Source organism: Rosa chinensis, chromosome 1 (assembly GCF_002994745.2).
Source record: "Rosa chinensis cultivar Old Blush chromosome 1, RchiOBHm-V2, whole genome shotgun sequence".
In the NCBI taxonomy this organism is placed as follows: Eukaryota; Viridiplantae; Streptophyta; class Magnoliopsida; order Rosales; family Rosaceae; genus Rosa; species Rosa chinensis.
The window spans coordinates 54,182,983-54,204,895 of NC_037088.1; the positions used below are offsets into that span (position 1 = coordinate 54,182,983).

Sequence of the window (21,913 nt, forward strand, 5' to 3'; positions counted from 1 at the left end):
TATTTGTGATTGCAACGAAGTTATTAAAAATCACCGATCCCTTACAAGTACTTTTTAGAAGACTAATTTGGAGGATGACCCAATTATCTTGTCAGAGCACGGTCACCATCCCCGAGTTAACCATCCACGAGGACCTCCGGTGTGGAACATTTGCGCCAATGCCCAAGTATAGTAAAAACTAGGTCTGACATTCAAACCCGTAACCCGCAAACCCGCACTATACCTGCACGTTAAAAACCCGCACAAACCCGTCCATTTATTAATCCGGGCTAAAAAAAGCCCGCACGCAAAAAACCCGCAAATTAATGAGTTTTGCGGGCTAAACCCGTTGGAACCCATTAACTCAAAATCCTTCCCAAAAACCCATTTTGGGAAACTAAAAAGGCTTGTAGCTCCATTTTCCCAACAGTCCAACAAGTCTTTAATCTTTTTTATTTATTTTTGTTTAATTCTTTTTTCTTTTCTTTTTTTTTAGTAAAAAAGGTTGAAAGCTGCAGGCGTGGCTCTCTCATACTTCTCTTCTTCGAATCTGTGTAGACACACACCATCGTCATTTGGATCCGTTCTCACGCGCTTCCACTTCCAGCTTCGAGACTACCCGATCCACACCTAGCTCCGAACCCGACCCGCTCCAACTCCCAGCTCCTACCTCATTCTCTCTCTCTCTCTCTCTCTCTCTCTCCATTTCAATCCACTTCCATTGTTCCTCCCCACAATTCCACATCTTCAACGCCACTCTCTCTTCCTCCCCAGATTCAAATAGTTTTCTCCGCTAGGAAAATCCTCAATCTCTCCTCGAATTTTCACTCTTCGATTTTCGATTCAATCTCTCTGATTATGATGATGATGATGATTCTGTTTCTCTGTTGCGATTGCTGTTAATGGAAGCTTAGGCCTTTCGAAATTGCTTCAGCTCCGGCGTTTCTGTTTATCTACTGGATCTAGAGGTACCTCTTCTCTTTTCTGTTCTGTCATATTTGCATTCGCTTTGATTGCTTAAGAAGATTAGTGATGGAATTGACCGGGAAAGTTTGTAGTAGTTGCGGCGAAGCTCGATAATGCTTGTTTTAGTTGCTCATATTTCCATGAAGAGTAGAAAGGGAATTAGGTGTGACATTTTTGGTTGTTTTGCTTAGATGAAGCTAAAAGTTCAGCTCAGAAAAGTAGCATTGCTTTTGTTAATTTTGTTTTCAATTGTGAGTCTGATTGTTTTACATTTCGTTTAAACTCGAAAGCAAGAAGTAGCATGTGCAGACTTCAATTTTTTTCGAATATAGGTTCTTTGTTGGATACAAAATAGAGTGTTTCAGAGGGTTTGAGTTATGCATTATTTGCTGTCTAGTGGTCTGTGGAATTGCCACCGGCTGTTTTCGAGATTATTTGTTTTGCAGTTAGAAAATAACATATATAATTTGGGTGATATGTCCTCTGAACCTATGGAATTTTTCATAGGAATACTGCTGGACGAATAGTTTTGGTGTACTAGTTGAGCCATTGAGGAAACCAGGTACTCCATCTTCATTTGGGACTATGGCTTTGTCAGAATGACTTGACTTGCACAGCATCTGTTGACGTGAAAGCTCAATATGGGAATTTTTGATGGATTGCCTGTGTCTCGAGACAAGGAAGTAAGTTCTATTTTTTATTTTCAGTTATACCTGAATTCCTTTTTCATGTGTGAATTAGTTACCTATCGAAATTGTAATGTTGCATTCTCATCCCATATAAGATATTACACAACAAGGTGCATGTGACCTTTTACGATTTACATAGAAATGCATAATATGTTTGTTCTTAATCTAGAACAATTTGTTTATTCCTTTCTAAGATTATGAACTGGGAATCCTACTGAATAGTACATCTAATATATATTATCTTTTTTTTTTTTTCTGACTAATATTTTTAATCTGTGAGTATGGGGGTTTCAGTGGTTTGGATGGCATTATCTCTTATTCTAAGATATTCATATATAAAGGGTTTGCATAGAATATGTTTCGGATAGTTGAAAAGTTGGTTCTGTGTCTTGGTCCCAAAACTTCAAAGTTCATAAAATATGTTGGGCTATTTTTGCCTATTTCCTTTTTCCAGAAAATTTTAGACTTTCACTTTATAAATTATCACAGGAACCTGGAATCCCGAACTCAATAGCTGCGAGAGTGCAGATCATAATATTATTGCTCATTAGATAAAAAAAAAACTGCGTTTCTTAGTGTTTAGGTCTGGCACTCTGCATAATGCAAATGTTGAAATGATGACGATAATCTTGTGAGGTAAAAATCTTTTAAAGTTTTACTGTAATACAGTTCACTATCTAGAATCAGACCCATTTAGGATATACTGTTGTTTTAAATTAATCCTGTGGTTTGTATACTGCAATTTAATTATGCCTTCTGATATTTTTCCTGTGATGTTATGGTAACTTCAGTATCTGAGGGAAGAGATTTCAAGAATAGATGAGAGCTGGGCTGCAGCTCGTTTTGATTCATTACCTCATGTTGTTCATATTTTGACATCCAAAGACCGTGAAAGTGAAGTTGAGTTTCTGAAGCAGCAAAGTGATGTTGTTGAGGAGGTTGTGGATGAAGTTGTACACAATTATCACAGTGGCTTCAACAAAGCAATTCAAAATTATTCCCAGGTTTCTTATAGTTTTTCTTGTTCGATATATATGTAATGTGTCTGTCCATGTTTTATGTAGTCTTTGTTCAATTTTCAAGCTTTCTAGTATGCTTGCTGAGAAGAAATTGAACCGTTTAGGTGTAACTACTAATAATACATTTGCTGTTTGTTCATCTTTAAGTTGGGTGTGATAACAAATAATACATCTTAGGCGTAAGAATTTTTTGGACACCTATAACTGAAGAAACACGTGCATATAAAGAAACCGGACAAAAGTCAACAATAGTAAACAATAATAATTGCTTCATAAAATTTATTGGATTGATTACTTGTCACATTCTTCGTATGTTCATGATGATGTGAAATACTTGGCTGCCTTTGGCGGAAACTCCACATCTTCTAGTCTCTTGGACGCTGGTTGAGAAATTGAAAGAATGTTCAACTTTTGGAAAATAGCGCTTTTGACTAGGGAGGAGAGGCTTGATTTATGTTCATGATGATGTGAAATACTTGGGCTGCCTTTCGAGGAAACTCCTCATCTTCTGGTTTCTTGGACACTGGTTTAGAAATTGAAAGAATGTTGAACTTTTGGAAAATAGCGCTTTTGGCTAGGGAGGAGAGGCTTGGTTAAATGGTGTTTCTCTACCCCGCTATTTATTATTTCTCCTTGTTTTATTTAACTATTGGCAAAAAGGTTTGGATAGCCTATGAATGTTTCTCGTTAGAAGGAGTGGATGGAGGAAAAGAGTGACCTTTTGGTGAGACTGGAGGCTTAGTGTTAAAGTTATGTTTGTTTTGTAACGATCTGAGGATTGAAGGTGGTGTAATGGTGGAAATTCTGTATCTAGAATGACAACCTTTGTAATGAAGCTGTTGTGGTGATTTCTACTAGGGATAGTTACTCTGTTCAGTTTGAAGTGGTGGCTACAGTTTCAAGGCTTCAAGTTGTTGTTCGTTTCATTCTGGGTAACATGAAGAGAATTCATCTTTCGACGGATGTCTAGTTTGTGTATTCCACTTACCTCCAACTAACTATACTGGCTTTCCTCTCGTAATCCATATACAACCTCTCTTGAAAATCATCTAATGATCACACTGTTCTCACTATCACTCCAGCCATATAAAAAGCTCAAGTACCTCTCGAGGTGCAATTTCTTCTTGGATTGTTCTCTTGGGAGAGTGATGTGTTAATACTAGTGAGATTGTTCAATGGAAGAGGTCTTAGGTTTGCCTTCCCCTCACTGGTGTACTCATTTGCAAAGGAGCAGCTGAAAGGATTTATCACTTTTTCTATTTTTCTTCCTAGCTCAGTGGCATTGAAATTGTGGAAGAAACTGAGGTTGCTAAATTTGGTGCAACCATTCTTTTCATATTCTTTTTTTTTTTTTGGGCTGAAATGTGGTGTGCTTTTGGTGGTGGTAATGGCTTAGGTGTTCTGTGCTACACATTTGTTAGGTGCTTGGTCTGAGATAAAGAGTTTGATTTTCGGCTTTGAGGAAGGATATCCATTGAATTTCTAAGGGACAAGGCTTGAATCTAGTCTTTTCTTAAGGCGTTGATGTATTCTGAAATGAGAAATTGCCCTCTCTTGCTGAGGAAGTTATGTCTTTATTGGATGTTTCTTTGATTTGCTTGTGTCTTAGTTTCATGTTTATCTGGCTGTTCTGCTTTGAGTATATTTGTTAAAAGTGTACTGCTGCTTCAGGCCAAAAACAAACGAAAAATTTATTTTCTACGGTGAATTAAAGAAATGCTCCTTTCTCACTCTTTCTTCAATTCCTTCCAGATCTTGCGATTGTTCAGCGAATCTACCGAAAATATTGGTGTCTTAAAGGTTGATTTGGCTGAAGCAAAAAGGCGTCTTAGTTCCCGCAATAAACAACTGCATCAGTTATGGTACCGGTCGGTGACATTGCGCCACATAATCTCCCTATTAGATCAAATTGAGGGAATATCTAAGGTTTGTCCAATCCTGTTTCCTGTCTTCGGGTCATATCAGGCTCATGTTAGTTTCATAGTATTAGTTTAGTCATGCATAATTATAATTTATGACCACGCATGCAAAACATGCGTATGTAATTTGATATGCCTGGATATGTATCCGACCTGACAACTAATGAATTGTTTTCACACTTGCAATCACACCCACCCACACAAACACACACCTTTTGACTTAAACTCATGAGCTACCACTGATAATCAGAACACACCCATGTGTTCACATACACAGAGTCAGTTTGGCTTTACTACTCATTAGTTATCACTCCAGTCAGATTTAACAGATACACACCCACACACTGAATCAGTCTTTGAACTTACAACTCATGAATTCGCTTACAGTTGCAGATTATTTTACACATACATATGGTTTGATGCATCCCTATTGTCTAGTAACCTCACCTTGGCACTGAACTACTAGCAAAAATATTTGTCCCAACTGCATCATTTTGCGAAAAATTCTAAAGACCTATTATATCCTGTTCAAAATGTGGTTCAGGTTCCAGCTCGTATAGAGAAGCTCATTTCCGAAAAGCAGTACTATGCCGCTGTTCAGTTTCATGTTCAGTCGATGTTGATGCTTGAACGTGAGGGGCTTCAGACGGTAGGTTTATCAACCCTTTCCTTTAGCAATCTTATCACATAATTTTTTTTTCTTTCTCTTATGGTGACTTCCTGGAAGGTTACTTTCTAGTATTTATACCTCAAAATCCTAGATCCTAAAACGGTACAACATTCTCAACTGGTCAATTGTCCAGGTTTGATCTCTTTAGCATCCAATATCATGGTCATCTTTTCTTTCTCTCCTATGATTCCGAGATTCTCTGCACTGAAGGCCCAGGAAAAAAAAAAAAAAAACTATTTTGATGATAATAGATACTGCATTGTTATACAACTAATGAGTCTTTAAACCTTTGGGTCTTTCTTTCTAAAACTTAAGAGCATCAGAACGTAAGCTAAATAGAAATTCATGCCGTCTATCTTATTCTTCCATTTTCCTTTCATGTTTTATTTCCTTGAGGCAGTTTTGCATTGGTCGGAATATTTTAAAGGATACCTTTTTTGGTGATTTGTTTAAATTGGTTAATATGATTACTGGCCCAGGTTGGTGCCCTTCAAGATGTTCGCTCTGAGTTAACAAAGTTGAGAGGAGTTCTGTTTTATAAAGTGCTAGAGGATCTACACGCTCATCTTTATAACAAGGGGGAATATAGGTATTTACTGATCCTTCGTTCTTCCTTTTTGTCTACTTTCCCGTACGTTAACATCACTTTGGCAGTAGCACTTTTCATTTTTTTTTAAAATTTATTTATTTATTTTACTTGCTAAGGCTAAGAGAAAACCCCATAGCGTTTGGTAAAGGTAAAAAGGCCAGAACCCTTTGGGGTTGTGGGGTGCTAGCTGTAGTTTGGGTGGTCTGGATGGAAAGAAATAAAAGATTATTTGAAAACTATGGAGGGGTGGAGAAGGAAGACCTGTGGGAGAGAGTCAAGTTCTGGGCATCCTGATGGGTTTCTATTTCTAAGTAATTCAAGGATTATAATCTTTCTTCCATTATACTTACCTGGCAAGCAGCTCTAGTATACCTGTGGGAGAGAGTCAAGTTCTGGGCATCCTTATGGGTTTCTATTTCTAAGGAATTCAAGGATTATAATCTTTCTTCCATTATACTTACCTGGCAAGCAGCTGTAGTATAAGCCCCTAAGCCTTGATTAGTATTATGAGACGAGATGCTAGGCCTATAGCCCTAGCTGCCCTCTTTAGATCATTAAAGCGGACTCCTTGTCCGCTTCCCTGTATCTTGATTTTTGCTTTTTTAATAAAAAGCTGTTTCTTCTCAAATTTTATTTATTTATTTTACTTTAAGCCTGTTTTGTTTATTTGCATACTTAATTGGTGGTTGGGACTTGGGAGGTCCTGTGGTGACTGATACTCAGCAGTTATCGAAAATCTACTGGTTACTCATTTTTGTACCAATTCATGTTGGGTGTACTGTGTATAATTCTTGATGCTGCTGCTTGCATGCTACCTTTTGAATTCCTCAGGTTTATCATCGATCTAATTTTGGTTTACCAATGGAGAAGAGGGGAAAAAATAATAATAAAAATCCTTAGAATTACTTCTGTTTGATTGTAATATGGAAATGAACAAGAAAGGTGGAGAACTCTTAAGTTTTCAATTTTCCTCTCAAACTTTTTCTTTCCGCAAATCTTATGTATTCAAAGAGAATTAAGTTAATCAACTGGCAGCAGTAATTCTATCCATAATGTTCAACAGCATCCCAAGTTGAAATCCCCCTCCCCCTTCCCTGCCCAAAGATCAATGTAATAGTTACCAAACCAAATACAAGTATAATATTAATATATTCTGTTTTCTTCCGTGCCGGACCTAGAGTTAGTATTTTTCTAATTGACTCAGAAAATTGTTTATGGTGATTTTGAGACTGAAATCTTCCCTTTGGGGGCAGCCTTTTTTGTTGTTCCTTGGGAGCTTGGGGGTAAATTGCTAAAACTTGCAAGATCTGTCATCTTTCCAGTCACTTAGTGCTATATTTTTAAAAACTATTTGATTTTCGTTTCACTGTTTCTTATCTGTAGCTCTGCTGCATTGAGCTTACATGAAAGGGAAGATGAGGTACCAACCACCACAGCCGTTGTATTTTCGATGAGTAATTCACAATCCCTGTCTCGAAGAACCAGACTGTTAAAAGGTGATAATCAGCTTGGTATTCATGGAGATGGATCATATAGGGCAGGTTCTGTTGATGGAGGGTAAGATTAGAAAGTTATCTGTACTGGTTAAAGCTTGCTATTATATTCTGGATTTTGTTCTACTGATATTTTATTCATCAATTGATCTGCATTTGAAAATGATATTAGTTTTTAAATTGTAGCACCGTTGAATATTTACCTTTCCTCTTCAATCGAAGTAGCATATAATGTTTCAAATCATCAAGTGTCCCATATTTGTTACTTGTCATTTTCTGCAGCTGCATTTTTCTATGCAGTTAATTTCTTTGTCAAAAGTAAAAACCTCCTGGAGGTGTATGAGACAATTCTATGTTCATCAGGATTAACATATGTTCTAATATGGGAAGCAATCAAGGTTTAACTAATATGCTTCCCAAATGATTAATTTGTTGGAGAGAAATACTTCTTATATAGACATAGCTGCTTAAATCCTGTTCTAACTAGTACTTGAGATTTGGAAAAAGGTTAATTAGATATTGATTAGTATGGTTTCTGAATACTATAAGCAGGCAGTTGTTTGTACAATAGGTCTTTCAGGATAATCTATATCCATTTGCTACTGTACAGCCGATTGAAAATCTAAACCTTTCGATCTGACATTGCTGAGTTACATTTATTCACAGAAGATTATGAGTTCATAATGTTATTGTTTCTACTTCTATTTGGTAAACTTTCTGTAACATTCTGAACGTTTTATCAATTTAGTTCTTCTGTTGATGGTCCTGACGAGGAGGGCACTGAATTGCATGATGAAGCTACCTCAGATGGGCATTCAACATCAGCTAGGGCCAACGGTGATGTCAAAATTATTCCTCGTCAAATGCCAACATGGCTTCAGTATTCCACTCCGGATGAATTTCTTGTAAGAGAACTGTCAATTGATATCTAATTTTTCTTCTGATGAATTTCTCTTCCCTGTTCTGAAAGTTTTGGGTTTATACTTGGGTTTAGGAAACAATCAAGAAAAGTGATGCGCCACTTCATGTCAAGTATTTACAGACTATGGTCGAGTGCCTTTGCATGCTTAGGAAAGTTGCGGCTGCTGGCGCTATGATATGGTTTGAGTCTGGCTGACTTACTACTCTCATATGGTTTTAATTATGGTAGTTCTTTCACTTATCTGTATGTTCAAGATGACTCATCAGCTTCTTTGATATTGTGTTCTCCCAATAACAGCCAAAGACTGCGACCTACACTTCATGATATTATCACATCCAAAATTAAAACTCATGCCGAACTAGTTAATTCTTCGAGGTCTGGCATCGGTCAGGCTGCCAGAACTGCTACTCCTGGTCTACATTTCATGAAGGGACAGTTAGAAAGTTATCAGTTGCCAAAACATAAGCGTCAGAATGGGATATCACTAGCTGGAACTCTATTGGCAGCGAGCCCTGTCTCGCCTGTGATGGCACCTGCGGGGAAAGCACAGGCTGCAGCAAAAGATCTTGTGAATTCTATTTTGGATGCTGTTGTTCGGATATTTGGTGATTCCTTTTATTCACTAATGTGTATTTATTTCTATTTTTTTAAAGTTTACATTTGTTTTTGACATTGAAACTGAATTCATTTGTCTGATTGTTCAGAGAACCATGTTGTTGTTGGGGAGCTTTTAGAATTAAAGTCGTCTCAACAAGCAGACATGAATACACCAAAATCATTGCCAACAGACATAAATATTAATCCCGATTCTGAATCATCTCAAGTTACTGGAGGCTACAGCATTGGTTTTTCCTTAACAGTATTACAGGTAATGGATCATCCTTAATTTCTTATGATTGAATAGCGGATGGTTTAATCTTTTGAATCTTGCAAAAGGAACCCTGCATCACATTTGTCCAAAGATCTCTTTCATATATTTTCCTAACTTTGTTTCTTGTGTTTCTGTTAAAGAGTGAATGCCAGCAACTTATTTGTGAGATACTGCGGGCAACTCCTGAAGCTGCATCTGCAGATGCTGCTGTACAAACAGCTAGATTTGCGAGCAAGGCCCCTTCCAAAGATAAGAGGCAAGTAAACTCAATTCTCTTCCATGTTACCATATAACATGCCTTAAATTATTGTATCTGAATTTTTGAAATTTAGATTTTGTTAATTTTCTTTCTGGTATTGTGTTTTTTGTCTGGGACTTGGAACATGTGTGGACAAGACAACATGTAGAGATGAAGGGACAGTGAACCTCAGGTTCAACAACCAAATTATTGAACCTGAGGGGTAATTTCTGTTTAGGGTTGGACTTTGTTTTGGAGATTAATGGTTGTTGTGGAAGAGGGTCTGTGGTGAAACACATCTAGTGAATTGCTAAAATGGTACTGGTAGTGTGGTGGTTAGGGTTTAGGCTGTGGCTTTGGAATGTTGATTCTAGCCGGAACAGTCCTATTTCCTATAAATTTATATTATTAGACCCACACAACTCTTTTGGTCAAAGTACTATTTTGGGGAGGGAGGAGCACGGCTGGGGAATTTGCTTTATTTTCTGTTTGGTTTTGATTTTGAAGGTGTGATGTTAGCCTCTGGTGACATTAGGAAACTTTAGGTTGAAATGGGATTGCCCTTGTAGCACATCTGATATCGGGAGCGTCATGAGTTGCTTTCTTATGGTGGAGTTGTCAAGCTGCTAGATAGGTTTGTAATAGCCACATTATAGAGGCGGTCGAGTATTTTGCTAATTGTGGTGACTACTCTGTAATCATTTGACTGCTCGACATCTCTTAACATCAGATGCTTACCCGACAACTTTTATCTGGGTTTTCTTCATTTCTTAACCAATCCTTAGGTTGCAGCCTGAAACATTTGCTACAGCCTGAATTTGTAATGACTAGAAATGCCAAATAGTTCCATATGCCTTTAATTTCTGCCCTGGTATAGCATTTTTCACATTTAGCTCCCTTTTCTTACTCTTGAGTCTTGAGCATATATATCTGCTTTTCTGTTTGTTTCTATGGCTTATGCCAAGTTTTTTCCTGATGGGTTACAGGGACAGTTCAGAGGAGGGTCTTACCTTTGCTTTTCGCTTCACAGATGCTACTATTTCCATTCCCAACCAAGGTATGGAGATTTCACTTCTGCAGTACCTTATCTTCAGACAGACTCACAGACACCCACATACTGACGGTGCTTAAATAATAAATATACTGTACCTATCCCCACTAAAAGATCAGCAATGACAGATGGATAAAGTTGAATTACCCCATCCTTTAAATCCGATTGACCTTGTGGTTTCCACAACTCTCTTATTAGATTTATGTAATTTATATGCAGTTTTCTGTAAATGATGGTTTTACTGAATGTGAATTAAATTATTATTGCAACTTTACAAGGACCCATCACTTCACCTTGCTGTACCTGTGTCAAGGATTCAGTTTTTGGCATTGTCTGGTTTACAATTTTTAATGATTATAGTAATATTTTATGGTGGCTTGCATCTTTCATTCTACAGGGGTTGATCTCATTCGTCAAGGCTGGAGTAGAAAGGGCCCAAATGTATTACAAGAAGGTTATGGGTCGGCAGCTGTCTTGCCTGAGCAAGGCATATATCTAGCAGCATCTGTATATCGGCCTGTTATTCAGGTTTTAGACTTGTTCCTTTTACTTTGGCCCATGGTTTATAATATGCTCTTAATCATGTTCTTGATGTCAGATCTACCATCTCTGTGGTGTCCTTTTCTGACTATGTGCATTACAGTTTACAGATAAGGTCGCTTCTATGCTTCCAAAAAAGTATTCCCAGCTAAGGTCAGCCTCAAAACTATATTGCTCTCTTTTCTTTAGTGCTTATATGTATAACTTCATGTTAACTTGCTGTGGAATTGATGCTATTAACTTATGGCTTATATGCTTTCAGATTTATAATTATTTCCCTTGCTTATCAGATATTGTTGCTTGCCATGAGAAGTAAAGCTCAACATGCTTTTTCTACTATATATATATATATATATATATATATATATATATATATAGGGCCCTTCTAGTGAGGGATCCCTTTTTTTGGTCTTTTATAGGGATATGCATTATACCAACTTTTCGATCATATTTTCACATTTTAACCGTTCAGTTTTTAGGTCCTAATGTATAGATCACTTCTGCAAATTTTCAGCCAATTTGGTGATCGTTAAGGCATCCAAAACTGCAATTTACCATTATAAACACGAATGGTTCCGGTTCGACAGATTCGGTCCGTTCGTGTAAATTGGAGTTTTGGATGCCTTAATGATCACCAATTTGGCTGAAAATTTGCAGAAGTGATCTATACATTAGGACCTAAAAACTGAACGGTTAAGATGTGAAAATATGATCTAAAAGTTGGTCTAATGCCTATCCCTATAAAAGACCAAAAAAAGGGATCCCTTAGTGGAAGTCCTCTATATATATATATAGTAGAAAAAGCATGTTGAGCTTTAATCTGAAGTTATCTTATCACTCTGATCCTAATATATATATATATATATATATATAGTAGAAAAAGCATGTTGAGCTTTAATCTGAAGTTATCTTATCACTCTGATCCTAATTCAGGACAATCACCATCTTATATATTGACATCTGTCTGCGTACATCAATAACAAATCAACTTTCTTAACCCCCCTAACCTGTGATATTTTGGGTGGAATTTTATTTTGGACAGAGAAAAAGTGTGAGAATTTTATCTGTTGGTTCCCTACTTTTCTATATTGAACATTCAAACGCATAAGCAAAAGGATGTATAACGAAAATTTGTCCTCCTCGGTCAGAATTAAGCTCTTTGGATATAAGTAATTCCAGAAATCTGGTAGAAAAGAATAGAAACAAAATTCCCAAAATCCAGTATAAGTAATTTGATCATAAAGAATTACATAATATAATTGCTTTTGCTGGAGGAATATGGGTTGCAATTTGCTAGGCCTCTACTTCTGATCCATTACTTGGGTTCTTTCTGTTTGAAGTTGGTAATGCTTGGGTTTTGTTATGTTATCTGTTTGATTTGATATTATCCACAGCTGAATTGGTTCACCACCTTGGTCATCTTCATTCTGTTTCCTAGTCATGGATTAGGATGTTGCAATTCCTCTTTTCTGTTTGCTTTATTGGAAAAAATTGTAATACCAACTTCTGGACCTGCAGTAATGATGGGTTGCTGGCTTTTGTGGAGAACTTTGTGAAGGACCATTTCTTACCAACGATGTTTGTAGACTACAGAAAAGGCGTACAACAAGCTATATCAAGCAAGTTCTATAACTAATTACTCTAAAATGACTTGTTTCTTCCATTAACTTGCATTAGAATGCAATTATATATATTTTTTATTATTATAATTTTTTTGTTTTTGTTTTATGAGCAACCTATTTGGAATGTGTGCGTACAACAATAGAATACAAGTCATCAAAGGATAAACTTAACCCCAAAACAAAACATCTCCAACATAATAGAGCAGTTAGTGGGCCAGAAAGTTGTGGAGGACAAGTAATGCATAAACTCTAAACTTCCCAGACATTTTTATTCAGCCTAATGAAATAAAATTAGCATTACTCTTAATATTTATAAGATCTCCTGCATTGTATTTAATTTTGATTTTTTGCAACCCGGTCTATGTATGATGATGAGTATTTCAGTGCTTTTCAAAAATAAAAATGAAAAGAAAAGGACAAAAGGAATGAAGAGTATGTCAGTGTAGTTGTTATGGTTGTCAGTCTTTAAGAAACAATTAATATGGTCCCCAGGCCCTTGGGATCATCCTTCACAATAAAATTTCTGATGTTTTGGGAGCATTCTTATAGGTCCAGCTTCATTCCGACCAAGAGCTCATGCTGCTGCATCTTATACTCCTTCAATTGAGAAGGGTCGTCCCGTCTTACAGGGACTTCTGGCAATAGATTTTCTAGCAAAAGAGGCAAGTTTTAGCGTTTGCTTCTGCTGATATTTATAGTACTCTACTTATCAGTCAACTTACTTGGTCATGGACAGTAAAGCTTTGTTTCTCTGCTCCAATCTGGATGATTTTTTAACCTTTTGCTAGCTCATTTACTCTAGGTGCTTGGTTGGGCACAAGCTATGCCTAAATTTGCTGGTGACCTTGCGAAGTATGTTCAAACTTTTCTGGAGCGAACCTATGAAAGATGCCGGACCTCATACATGGAGGCAAGGATACCTTTCAACTTTTCTATTGACTTGAGACACCAATATCTTTCTTTAGTTATGTTGATATTCTTTTTTCGCCTCCATTGTTTTCTGTCTATTTGTTGTTTAGGTTTTTGTTAAAATCTTAATGTTCTTCTGAATTGGTAGTTCCAGCTGTGTAGCCTATTGCTATCTTTTGGCTCCATGAGGGAGGAAATGTAGAGTTCAAAATTAAACCGCTACCTAAAAATAAATAAAATAAATCATATCTCACAACTTTGATCAAAACAATGTATTAACCTTGTCACCAACCATACCCTAATATGTAACTGTCAACACTAATGAATATTTGCACATCCTGTAAGTTATGAGTTCTTGCTTGACCCCTTGGCAAATACTACTAAGGATGGTTAACCACCAGATATGGCACATCACAACCATGGAAAGTGCTCTCTTAATAATTTGATTCACATTTTTAGTACTTCCTCAGGCTGTTCTGGAGAAGCAGAGTTACATGCTCATTGGCAGACATGATATCGAGCAATTGATGCGACTTGATCCTGCAAGTGCATATTTACCAAATGCATTTGGGCAGTCAAACATGGAAACCCATGCTTCGGATGCTGAAAATTTTGAGGTTGAACTAGAACTGAGTGAGTTACTGTTGAATTTGCGGCCTATTAAGCAGGTATCCTTCTACTTAAGTGATTACATGTTCACTCCTGTTTTTTTCTTAGTTGAAGATGTCAGACTTAACTTGTCTGCATGTATTGTTAATAGTGAGGTTGCTAATGAAGTAGTGATCATTTCCTTCAATATTAAGATTTCGAATTGATGCTATATATTTAACCGTTTCAAAGGATAATCTGATTCGTGATGACAACAAGCTTATATTGCTGGCTTCCCTAAGTGATTCATTGGAGTATGTTGCAGAGTCTATTGAAAGGCAAGTTATCTCATCTGATTGCAGTCCTGAATTAATTCTGAATTGATTCTGGGTTAGCAAGAAACTTAAAGTTTAAAGAAGTATCAAGATCCTATTTCTGGGGCCTATCGTTTGATTATGTGGCAATCACTTGTGGTATATAAGACTTATGGATTCTAATTGTGCAAATGATATTACTGTCCTAACACCATGATTGCTTAGGTGGCTTAGCTGCATTGTTGAAATCCGGTATTAAGTTATTGTGAGAAGAATCATGCAGCTACTTTTCTGAGCAGCATGCTAATGGAATCGTTTGATATTGTCTTTGTTCCCTACACAATGGACACGTATTTCCAAAAACTAATTTGTCCTTATGTATACAAACAAACTGATTGCTGAAGTTTGAGCTTTCACCCGTTCTTGCACGGAGTTCTTAGCAGTATAGTAAACAAGGTTCTTAAAAATGAGCCTTAAATTAAAAAATGAGCCTTTGGTAAGGTCTTATATAAAAAATAATAATAATAATAATAATAAAATTGGAAAAAAAAAAAAACACAAACAAACAAACAAAGGTTGCTTTGTTAAAGCACCCAAGATGCTGACCACAACATGCATGCTTAATCTCAAATAGCAATTTTCCCTACTTTAGTTATCATTGACTAACCAGTTGCTGACCACATGTATGCTCTATGGAAGATCCCTAGAGATAATAATAATAATAAAGAAAAAACATTGCTCAAAAGTTTATATTTTTCTCTAAATATTTAGGTTCGGTGGTTCACCTTCTTCTCTACCCTTATATGAGAATAGCTAACGTAGGAACTTTGTAATTCTTCTCTATCCCATATTTATCATTTTATAGGTAATTTCACAATTTTTTTTCTGTACACTACATTTTCAGAAGCTCATTTGTTTGATGTATTTGTTTATGGTATCAAAATGGGATACTCGTGAGTATTTATTATCGGCATGCGTTTTATATCATTTTGATGCAGTTTATGATAGCTTAAAATGGTTCATAATTGTTGTGCATTGTATAGGCTTGGAGAGACTACATTTAACGCTCCAAATCAAGTAGAAGATAATGGCAAGAACCGTCACCGACGAACGAGTAGTGCTCCTGCTAGGGATCTGGCATCTTTTGCAGATGAGTACAGAAAATTGGCAATTGACTGCCTTAAGGTTTTACGTGTTGAGATGCAATTGGAGACAATTTTCCATATGCAGGTATGTCAGATGTAGATTCAAAGTTGTCTAGTTTGAGATTGATTGCAACATTGTCTGACTGGAAGTTGTGGTGTAAACAGGAAATGACAAACAGGGAATATATGGAAGACCAGGATGCTGAAGAGCCAGATGACTTCATTATTTCACTGACTGCACAGGTTAGTACATTCGTTTCCAGTATTTGGCAGAGGTGACACTGCAAATGATGTTGTGGCCCTACTGTAGGACCTATATGAAATATCAACTTTCCAATAAATTGTACCATTCCTCTTGGGCCTAAAACTTCCAAAACAACTCCCAACTCTGCTAGCCAGTTAAGTACATGGAATAGTATCAAAACATCTCTCTCTCTCTCTCTCTCTCTCTATTACAACACTGTGACTATTATGTATGCTGCTTGTAAAAGAAAATATTTCCAGTTGTTGCGAGTGCCACATGTTCTCAAGTCCTTACGTATTGTTCTGTTTCTCTTCCTTAGATAACGCGTAGGGATGAGGAGATGGCACCTTTTGTTTCGGCGCTGAAGCGGAATTACATATTCGGTGGGATTTGTAGCGTTGCAGCAAATGCATCCATCAGGGTTTGTACTTTGTATACAAAATTTCTGTTAGATCATTTATGAAGTTCTCTAAGCTAAATTCAGGTGTACCAGTATTTTTGTGTATTTTGTATATTGTAGCATTTAGTTTATTTCTCTTGTTCACTTATGATATATGCAATCTTAACAGGCTTTGGCTGATATGAAATGCATTAATCTTTTTGGGGTTCAGCAGATATGTCGGAATTCAATTGCACTTGAACAGGTAGGTTATTATCTTATACGTCATGTGATGTACTTGGTGCTTTTCCTGGTTGCTGGACATATATGCTTATGCTGGCTCTACGTCAGACCTTCATGATGCATTGTTAGACTAATTGAACTCAGTGAAGTCGATTTAAAAGATGTGATGAACGATGAACTGCTTGTTATTTTGTTTCTCTTATGTTGACAATGCCCAATAGAAATGCACTTCTTTACTGTAAGAAAAGCGTCCAAAACATAATTGGTAACCAGCACCAGCTATTAACATGTCCTGTCCTTTTGGCAGTGTCCAGTCTTACCTCTAGCTGGTCTTGCTGGCATTTGACATCCTTTACAGGATTGACATTGAGCAAGTTGGCTTATTTATTTTTTTAATTTTTTTATCATCAATAACTGGTCCTCCTTGACTCAAACTCGAGATGATGCCACCAGACCAACTTTTGACCTAATGGGCATTTGTATACTTCAGTCCATAAATTCTTACCCCATATTGTCGAAAGAGTTTTAGATCAGGTTTTCTGAGTTTGATTTTGACTTCAGCAATGATTACACCTTTCTATCATTGTCATTGGCGTTGCAGGCACTGGCTGCTATCCCAGCAATTGACAGTGAAGGTGTACAACAGAGACTTGATCATGTCCGAACTTACTATGAGCTTCTAAACATGCCATTTGAGGTGAGTCATTTGAAATTAAATTTTTCCTTGTATTGTGTGCAAATTCTGTATTTCCAACAGAGATCCTTGATAATATCATCTACCTTTTTGCAGGCCGTGCTTGCCTTCATAACGGAGCATGAGCACTTGTTTACAGCCGCCGAGTTAGTCAATACATCTCTGTTATCTATATATCACAGCTAGAGTAGTTTTAGTAGCTGCTAAATAACATGTTTGATTCCCTGGCAGGTATGCAAATCTTCTAAAGGTCCAGGTACCTGGTAGGGAGATTCCAGCAGATGCAAAAGATCGTGTATCGGAGATTCTATCCCGTTAGTTTTTCCTTTTCTGGATTTTGGATATATTATTTGTTCATCAAGATTGATTCTGGAAAAAAGGGCCGACAAGCATGTAAAGTGTTGGCCATTATTTCTCACAACAGCGGAAGCAGCAAAAGCAGTTACAAAAGCAAATTTTGTGGAAGTTGCCACTCAGTATGTTGGTGGCAAGTGTTTTGACGGCAACATCGATCTCTGTGTTTCTATGATTTGTTGGTGTATTAATAATTTTTTGTGTATGTGTCCCATTGTGCAAAACTCACTTAGTTTGATTTTAAAGATCCGAAAGCCAGTGTAAATTTTTGTGGTGGTTGGTAATTGTAAATCAGTTGTATCGATTCTTGAGAGAAGTCAGCTGGATCATAGTCTAGGACTACATTACAGCTCCGTGCACTTTTTGTGAAATTATTTTAGTTTTGAGAGTGATTTACTGAAATCATGCTTCTCTTCGTTTCATTGGAAGACGGCTCAAAACATGTCCCAACCTTTCGGGCAAAATGTCTTGTTGCTTTGTTAGCTCAAAGTTTCTGATGGAAAATAAACCTAATCATTTGTTGAGCTTCATCGCCAAGGAAAATGCTATATCCTTATTACTAATCAATCCCATAATTATTTTGCCCACAAAGTATATGCGAATTAATATTTTTGAGACTTTTTCCACTGGCAACAAGGAAGAAGCTATAACCCCATTAGGAATTACTCCCCTAAAAGTAATTTATATGAAAAACTATATCAAACGATACATCTGATGTATTTGCTCCATGGTTACAAGAATGATCAATAGGTGTTATCCTATCTATTTTGTCACTTGGGCTTTAATAAGTTACTCATAATATTAGATATAAACTCTTATCTATTCTCAAGGTGCAAAGGGAAAATAAAAGGTTGAAATGAATTTATTCTTAATTTCATGGAAGATAGATCCCATAACTTTAAAAAATAAAAAATAAAATTAAAAAATCCTCAACAGCATAATTTCTACCATAAGTTGTGGATTATAGAACACAATTTTTTATTAAATTAAATGTTTTTGTTTTTTCACCAAAAATTTTCATCCCCAAATAATAACTTTTAAACACTTCTCAAACGTAATTAAAAATTGCAAACACAATTTTTTTTTTTAGGATTCACCAAATTTAGAAAATAATAAAAGTCATTAAAAAATTCAATCAAGGTTTTAGTGCTCCGTCAATTAGAACATGTTCTAAAATCCTACTCTACAAATGGTGGCCTTATGGTATAGGAGAATTGTAAGGAAAAATAGTATTAACAAAGTTTAACAAGTTTTGACATGCGTTGCATTCCACAAATACCCCCAACTCCCCAAGGCACCTCCCAATATACCAAATCATGCAAAGTCTCATACCTATTCAAATTGACATGTTTCTTAATCTTACCATTGGAAAAGGCATGATTGTTAGAATGTGTTTCAATTGACAATATACTGAAACGGATAATCCGTTAGATATTTTTGTGTTCTCATGTTTAGGTATATATTCTAAAGTCATGCTCTATGAATAGTAATACTAAGCTGATGGCACATTTGGATTTCCAATGACACATGAAATTTAGAAGATGACTCTCAGTCCCAGACACGACCAGACATGTCAAACCATATCAATTCCTATTTTTATTCAGTCTTTCGTGCCATGAACTCACTATCCATGCTGCTCAGGCATACTTAGAAGATATTGCTGCTGTGTCTAGAGTCAGAAGATCTGGCATGTGCTATCACACTTAGTTGTTCTTTTTCTTTTGTTTGGGTCTTTTTGACCCCGCTTGTAACCAAAAAAAAAAAAATATTGACCCCCAAATTTAGTAGCATGTTTTTTTTTTAATTAGTAGAAATAACTTGTATTTAGCTGACTATGAAATTAAGAATTCGTTGTTAAAGTTGTATAAAAACAACTTGATACTTTCTGCTTATTCAAATTGATAGTTTCATGATTAACTATTTCTCATATGCGTGTTCATTCGAATCTATATGCTTAAATTTTGCACTTTTATCTCGTAAAGATGAGATTCGATTGGTCATGCGATGGAATGAATTGGCTTTGTCGAATCCCCAACTTCAAGGTCTTTCGAGTTCGAAAACCTAGCTCAATTATGGTATGCCTCATGAGTAAAACAAGTGAAACACGTATAAGGACTCAACTCACTAAAAGTTTCTAATAGAAGTAACACATTATAGTAAAAGATACAGCTCCTTGGAAAGTGGATTGAAACAGCATGTATACGTACCCTTCTTCCACTCCATGTCTTCACCTACTTATTCAACAACCATATATTATATACGTGACCCAACTGAGTCTAACTGGACTACTTGTACTTGTTTTTCTGCTACATAGAAGCTACAGGCAAGTTTGGCCACCATTTTCACACCTAAACCTTCAGATGTAAGCCATCACTCATCAGTTGTACGAACATTCGAAACCCGGCCAACTGAAGGTATGAAGAAAAGTAACTTATCAACCGATCGAGATATCTGCCTCCATGCTCAGTGTTTTTCCAGCTGGTTGCTAGACCTCTTTGCTTATATATGCTAGCTCTATCAACAAGTACGTAGTTCATGTTTTAAAATTTTCCTCCAAGTAGTCCTTTTCTAAAACAATAGAATGAAACAAGATTCTCTAGGACATGCACAAGCTAAATACCCTTGTGATGATGAAGCAGTGTTAGAGTAATTGAAGAAGTCAGTGAAGTTCACTACAAAAGATGTGATAAATTGGGAAGTTTAATTGTCTTTTATGTTTTCATGCTAAAACCACAGCGACAATGCCCAATATTAATGCACTTCTCCACTGTAAGAAAAGGGGTCTCAGCTACCCGAAAACATATTTGGTAAAAATCTGCCGGCACCAGCTATTCACAAGTCCTGTCCTTTGGCAGTGCCCACGTACCCTTACATCTAGCAGGTCTTGCTGGTGTTTGACATCCTATAAAGGATTGACATTGAGTTAGCTGTGACTTGACTTTTAATCTAGCTAGTTTGTTTTATTTTATTTTTACCAAACAATTAATTGTCCTCGAGTCGAACTCATGATAACTTCCCTTTTCTTTTTTATTTTGGGTGCGTGTGTTTGACAATGCCACAATGGCTTCTCATTTGGGTGTCAATGAAAATGCTATAATAACCTCATTTAGAAGCAATTGAGCTTAGGAATTTCCAGCGTTAGAGAAGCCTAGTAGATAGCTCATCTTTCTTTTAATTTACCCCTTTCATAAGATTAAGAGGTATCAAAATTTATCAATAGAAAATGATATTAAGCTAGGAATATATAGAAACTGCAAAGCAAAAGCCAACTAGACCTATCAAATAATAGAAACTTTACAAAAGAAAACTAGGAATAGAATCCATAAAAGATATAGATATAGATTAATAATGGTGATAAACAAGAAGCTAATTAGACCCGACTAAGAAAGAAAGAAAGGGAAAAAAAAGGGGGAAAAGCTAACCAAAGCAAGCAATTTGGTCTTGAACTGGTCAAAAGAAAGAAAGACCGGATTTTTAAAGCTCACTGGTTGTAAACAAAAGCAATAGGAACAGCACATATTATTAGCCAAATAGCCACCCTCAAGTATAAGGGCCAAATTATAGTGTAGGGGATTATGAGTAGGGGATATCGTACCCAAGGGATTGGAAAACCCACTCTAGCTAAGGAAAACCTAAAGGGTGCTAGATGAATATGCAAATGTACAAGTCATAAACAAGAGCTCACAAGTGAACCAAAGTTCATGGTGAATATATGCAAGATGGTGTAGTGGTTTGATTTTTGGCTTTAAAAATGGTTTCGAATCAAATTAACACAAAATGAAACTTGAAATGTAAACTAGGCTATGTTAAACTAGATGTGATAAAATGGATGGAAGTTAGAGCTTTAGGTTGTTCACCATAGCCTCCCTTGCATGCATTGATGTTCAAATTATAAGTAATGCAATCCCAAATATCCAATTACCCTCTTAGCATCCGGATAAGACTACTAAGGCCTAAACTCCTTTTATTTTATCAATTTCCACCGGATAAGTGTGAAACTAACTACCCAATAACAAGTTACATTACCGGATAAGTATCAATTCCTTGCTCCTAGATGCATAAAGATTTGAGTTTAGATAATCAAGCAAGCAAACCAATCCTAGATCTAGGTGATTTTAACTCACTACCCTCACATACACACCTAGTGTGCTATCATGCTTTCAATGTCTAAAGCTAGCTATTATCTAAACATTGTTCATGTAATGACAAATACAAAGTATTCAAATTAGCTAGATTCAAATACAAGCATTTACTTCTTGAATTAGCATGTGAAGATGATCATGGAAAATGCATCAAATAAGACTCAAACATCAATTCATTACAAGTTTGGCTAGGGCTTTCAACCCTAGCCCCAACAAACTAACTACTCACTCATAATCAAATACATAATAAGCTTCAACATGTTTATGAACATCAAACTAAAAAGTAGGGATAGAGAAGGGACTAGTGATAATCAAGTTGAGGATGGTGTAGAT

At 36.4% G+C, this 21,913-nt stretch overlaps 1 protein-coding gene across 2 annotated transcripts; it reads left to right on the forward strand.

Annotated features, from left to right (window-relative positions):
• The first annotated feature begins 508 nt into the window (after nt 1-508).
• LOC112182333 (exocyst complex component SEC8) lies at nt 509-17,860 on the forward strand. Of its 2 annotated transcripts, none has more exons than XM_024320809.2 (27): nt 509-947; nt 1,453-1,628; nt 2,426-2,638; nt 4,406-4,579; nt 5,117-5,221; nt 5,722-5,831; nt 7,215-7,388; nt 8,073-8,229; nt 8,319-8,425; nt 8,544-8,851; nt 8,951-9,114; nt 9,258-9,373; nt 10,342-10,412; nt 10,804-10,934; nt 11,050-11,099; nt 12,465-12,565; nt 13,118-13,230; nt 13,371-13,478; nt 13,948-14,145; nt 14,318-14,403; nt 15,423-15,609; nt 15,690-15,767; nt 16,088-16,189; nt 16,338-16,412; nt 16,992-17,087; nt 17,181-17,230; nt 17,316-17,860. In XM_024320809.2, the coding sequence occupies exons 2-27, from the start codon at nt 1,587-1,589 to the stop codon at nt 17,401-17,403; spliced, it is 3,204 nt and encodes a 1,067-aa protein (XP_024176577.1). In that variant the 5' UTR covers nt 509-947; nt 1,453-1,586; the 3' UTR covers nt 17,404-17,860. The 2 variants fall into 2 exon arrangements, with proteins under 2 accessions (XP_024176577.1, XP_024176578.1); XM_024320810.2 differs by having other exon boundaries at nt 1,473-1,628.
• The last annotated feature ends 4,053 nt before the right edge of the window (nt 17,861-21,913 follow it).

Coding starts and splice junctions, on each gene's coding strand:
- LOC112182333 (XM_024320809.2), top strand. CDS start 1,587: ATGGGAATTTTTGATGGATTGCCTGTGTCTCGAGACAAGGAA. Junction 2,639..4,405: donor CAATTCAAAATTATTCCCAG/GTTTCTTATAGT, acceptor AATTCCTTCCAG/ATCTTGCGATTGTTCAGCGA. Junction 9,374..10,341: donor GCCCCTTCCAAAGATAAGAG/GCAAGTAAACTC, acceptor GATGGGTTACAG/GGACAGTTCAGAGGAGGGTC.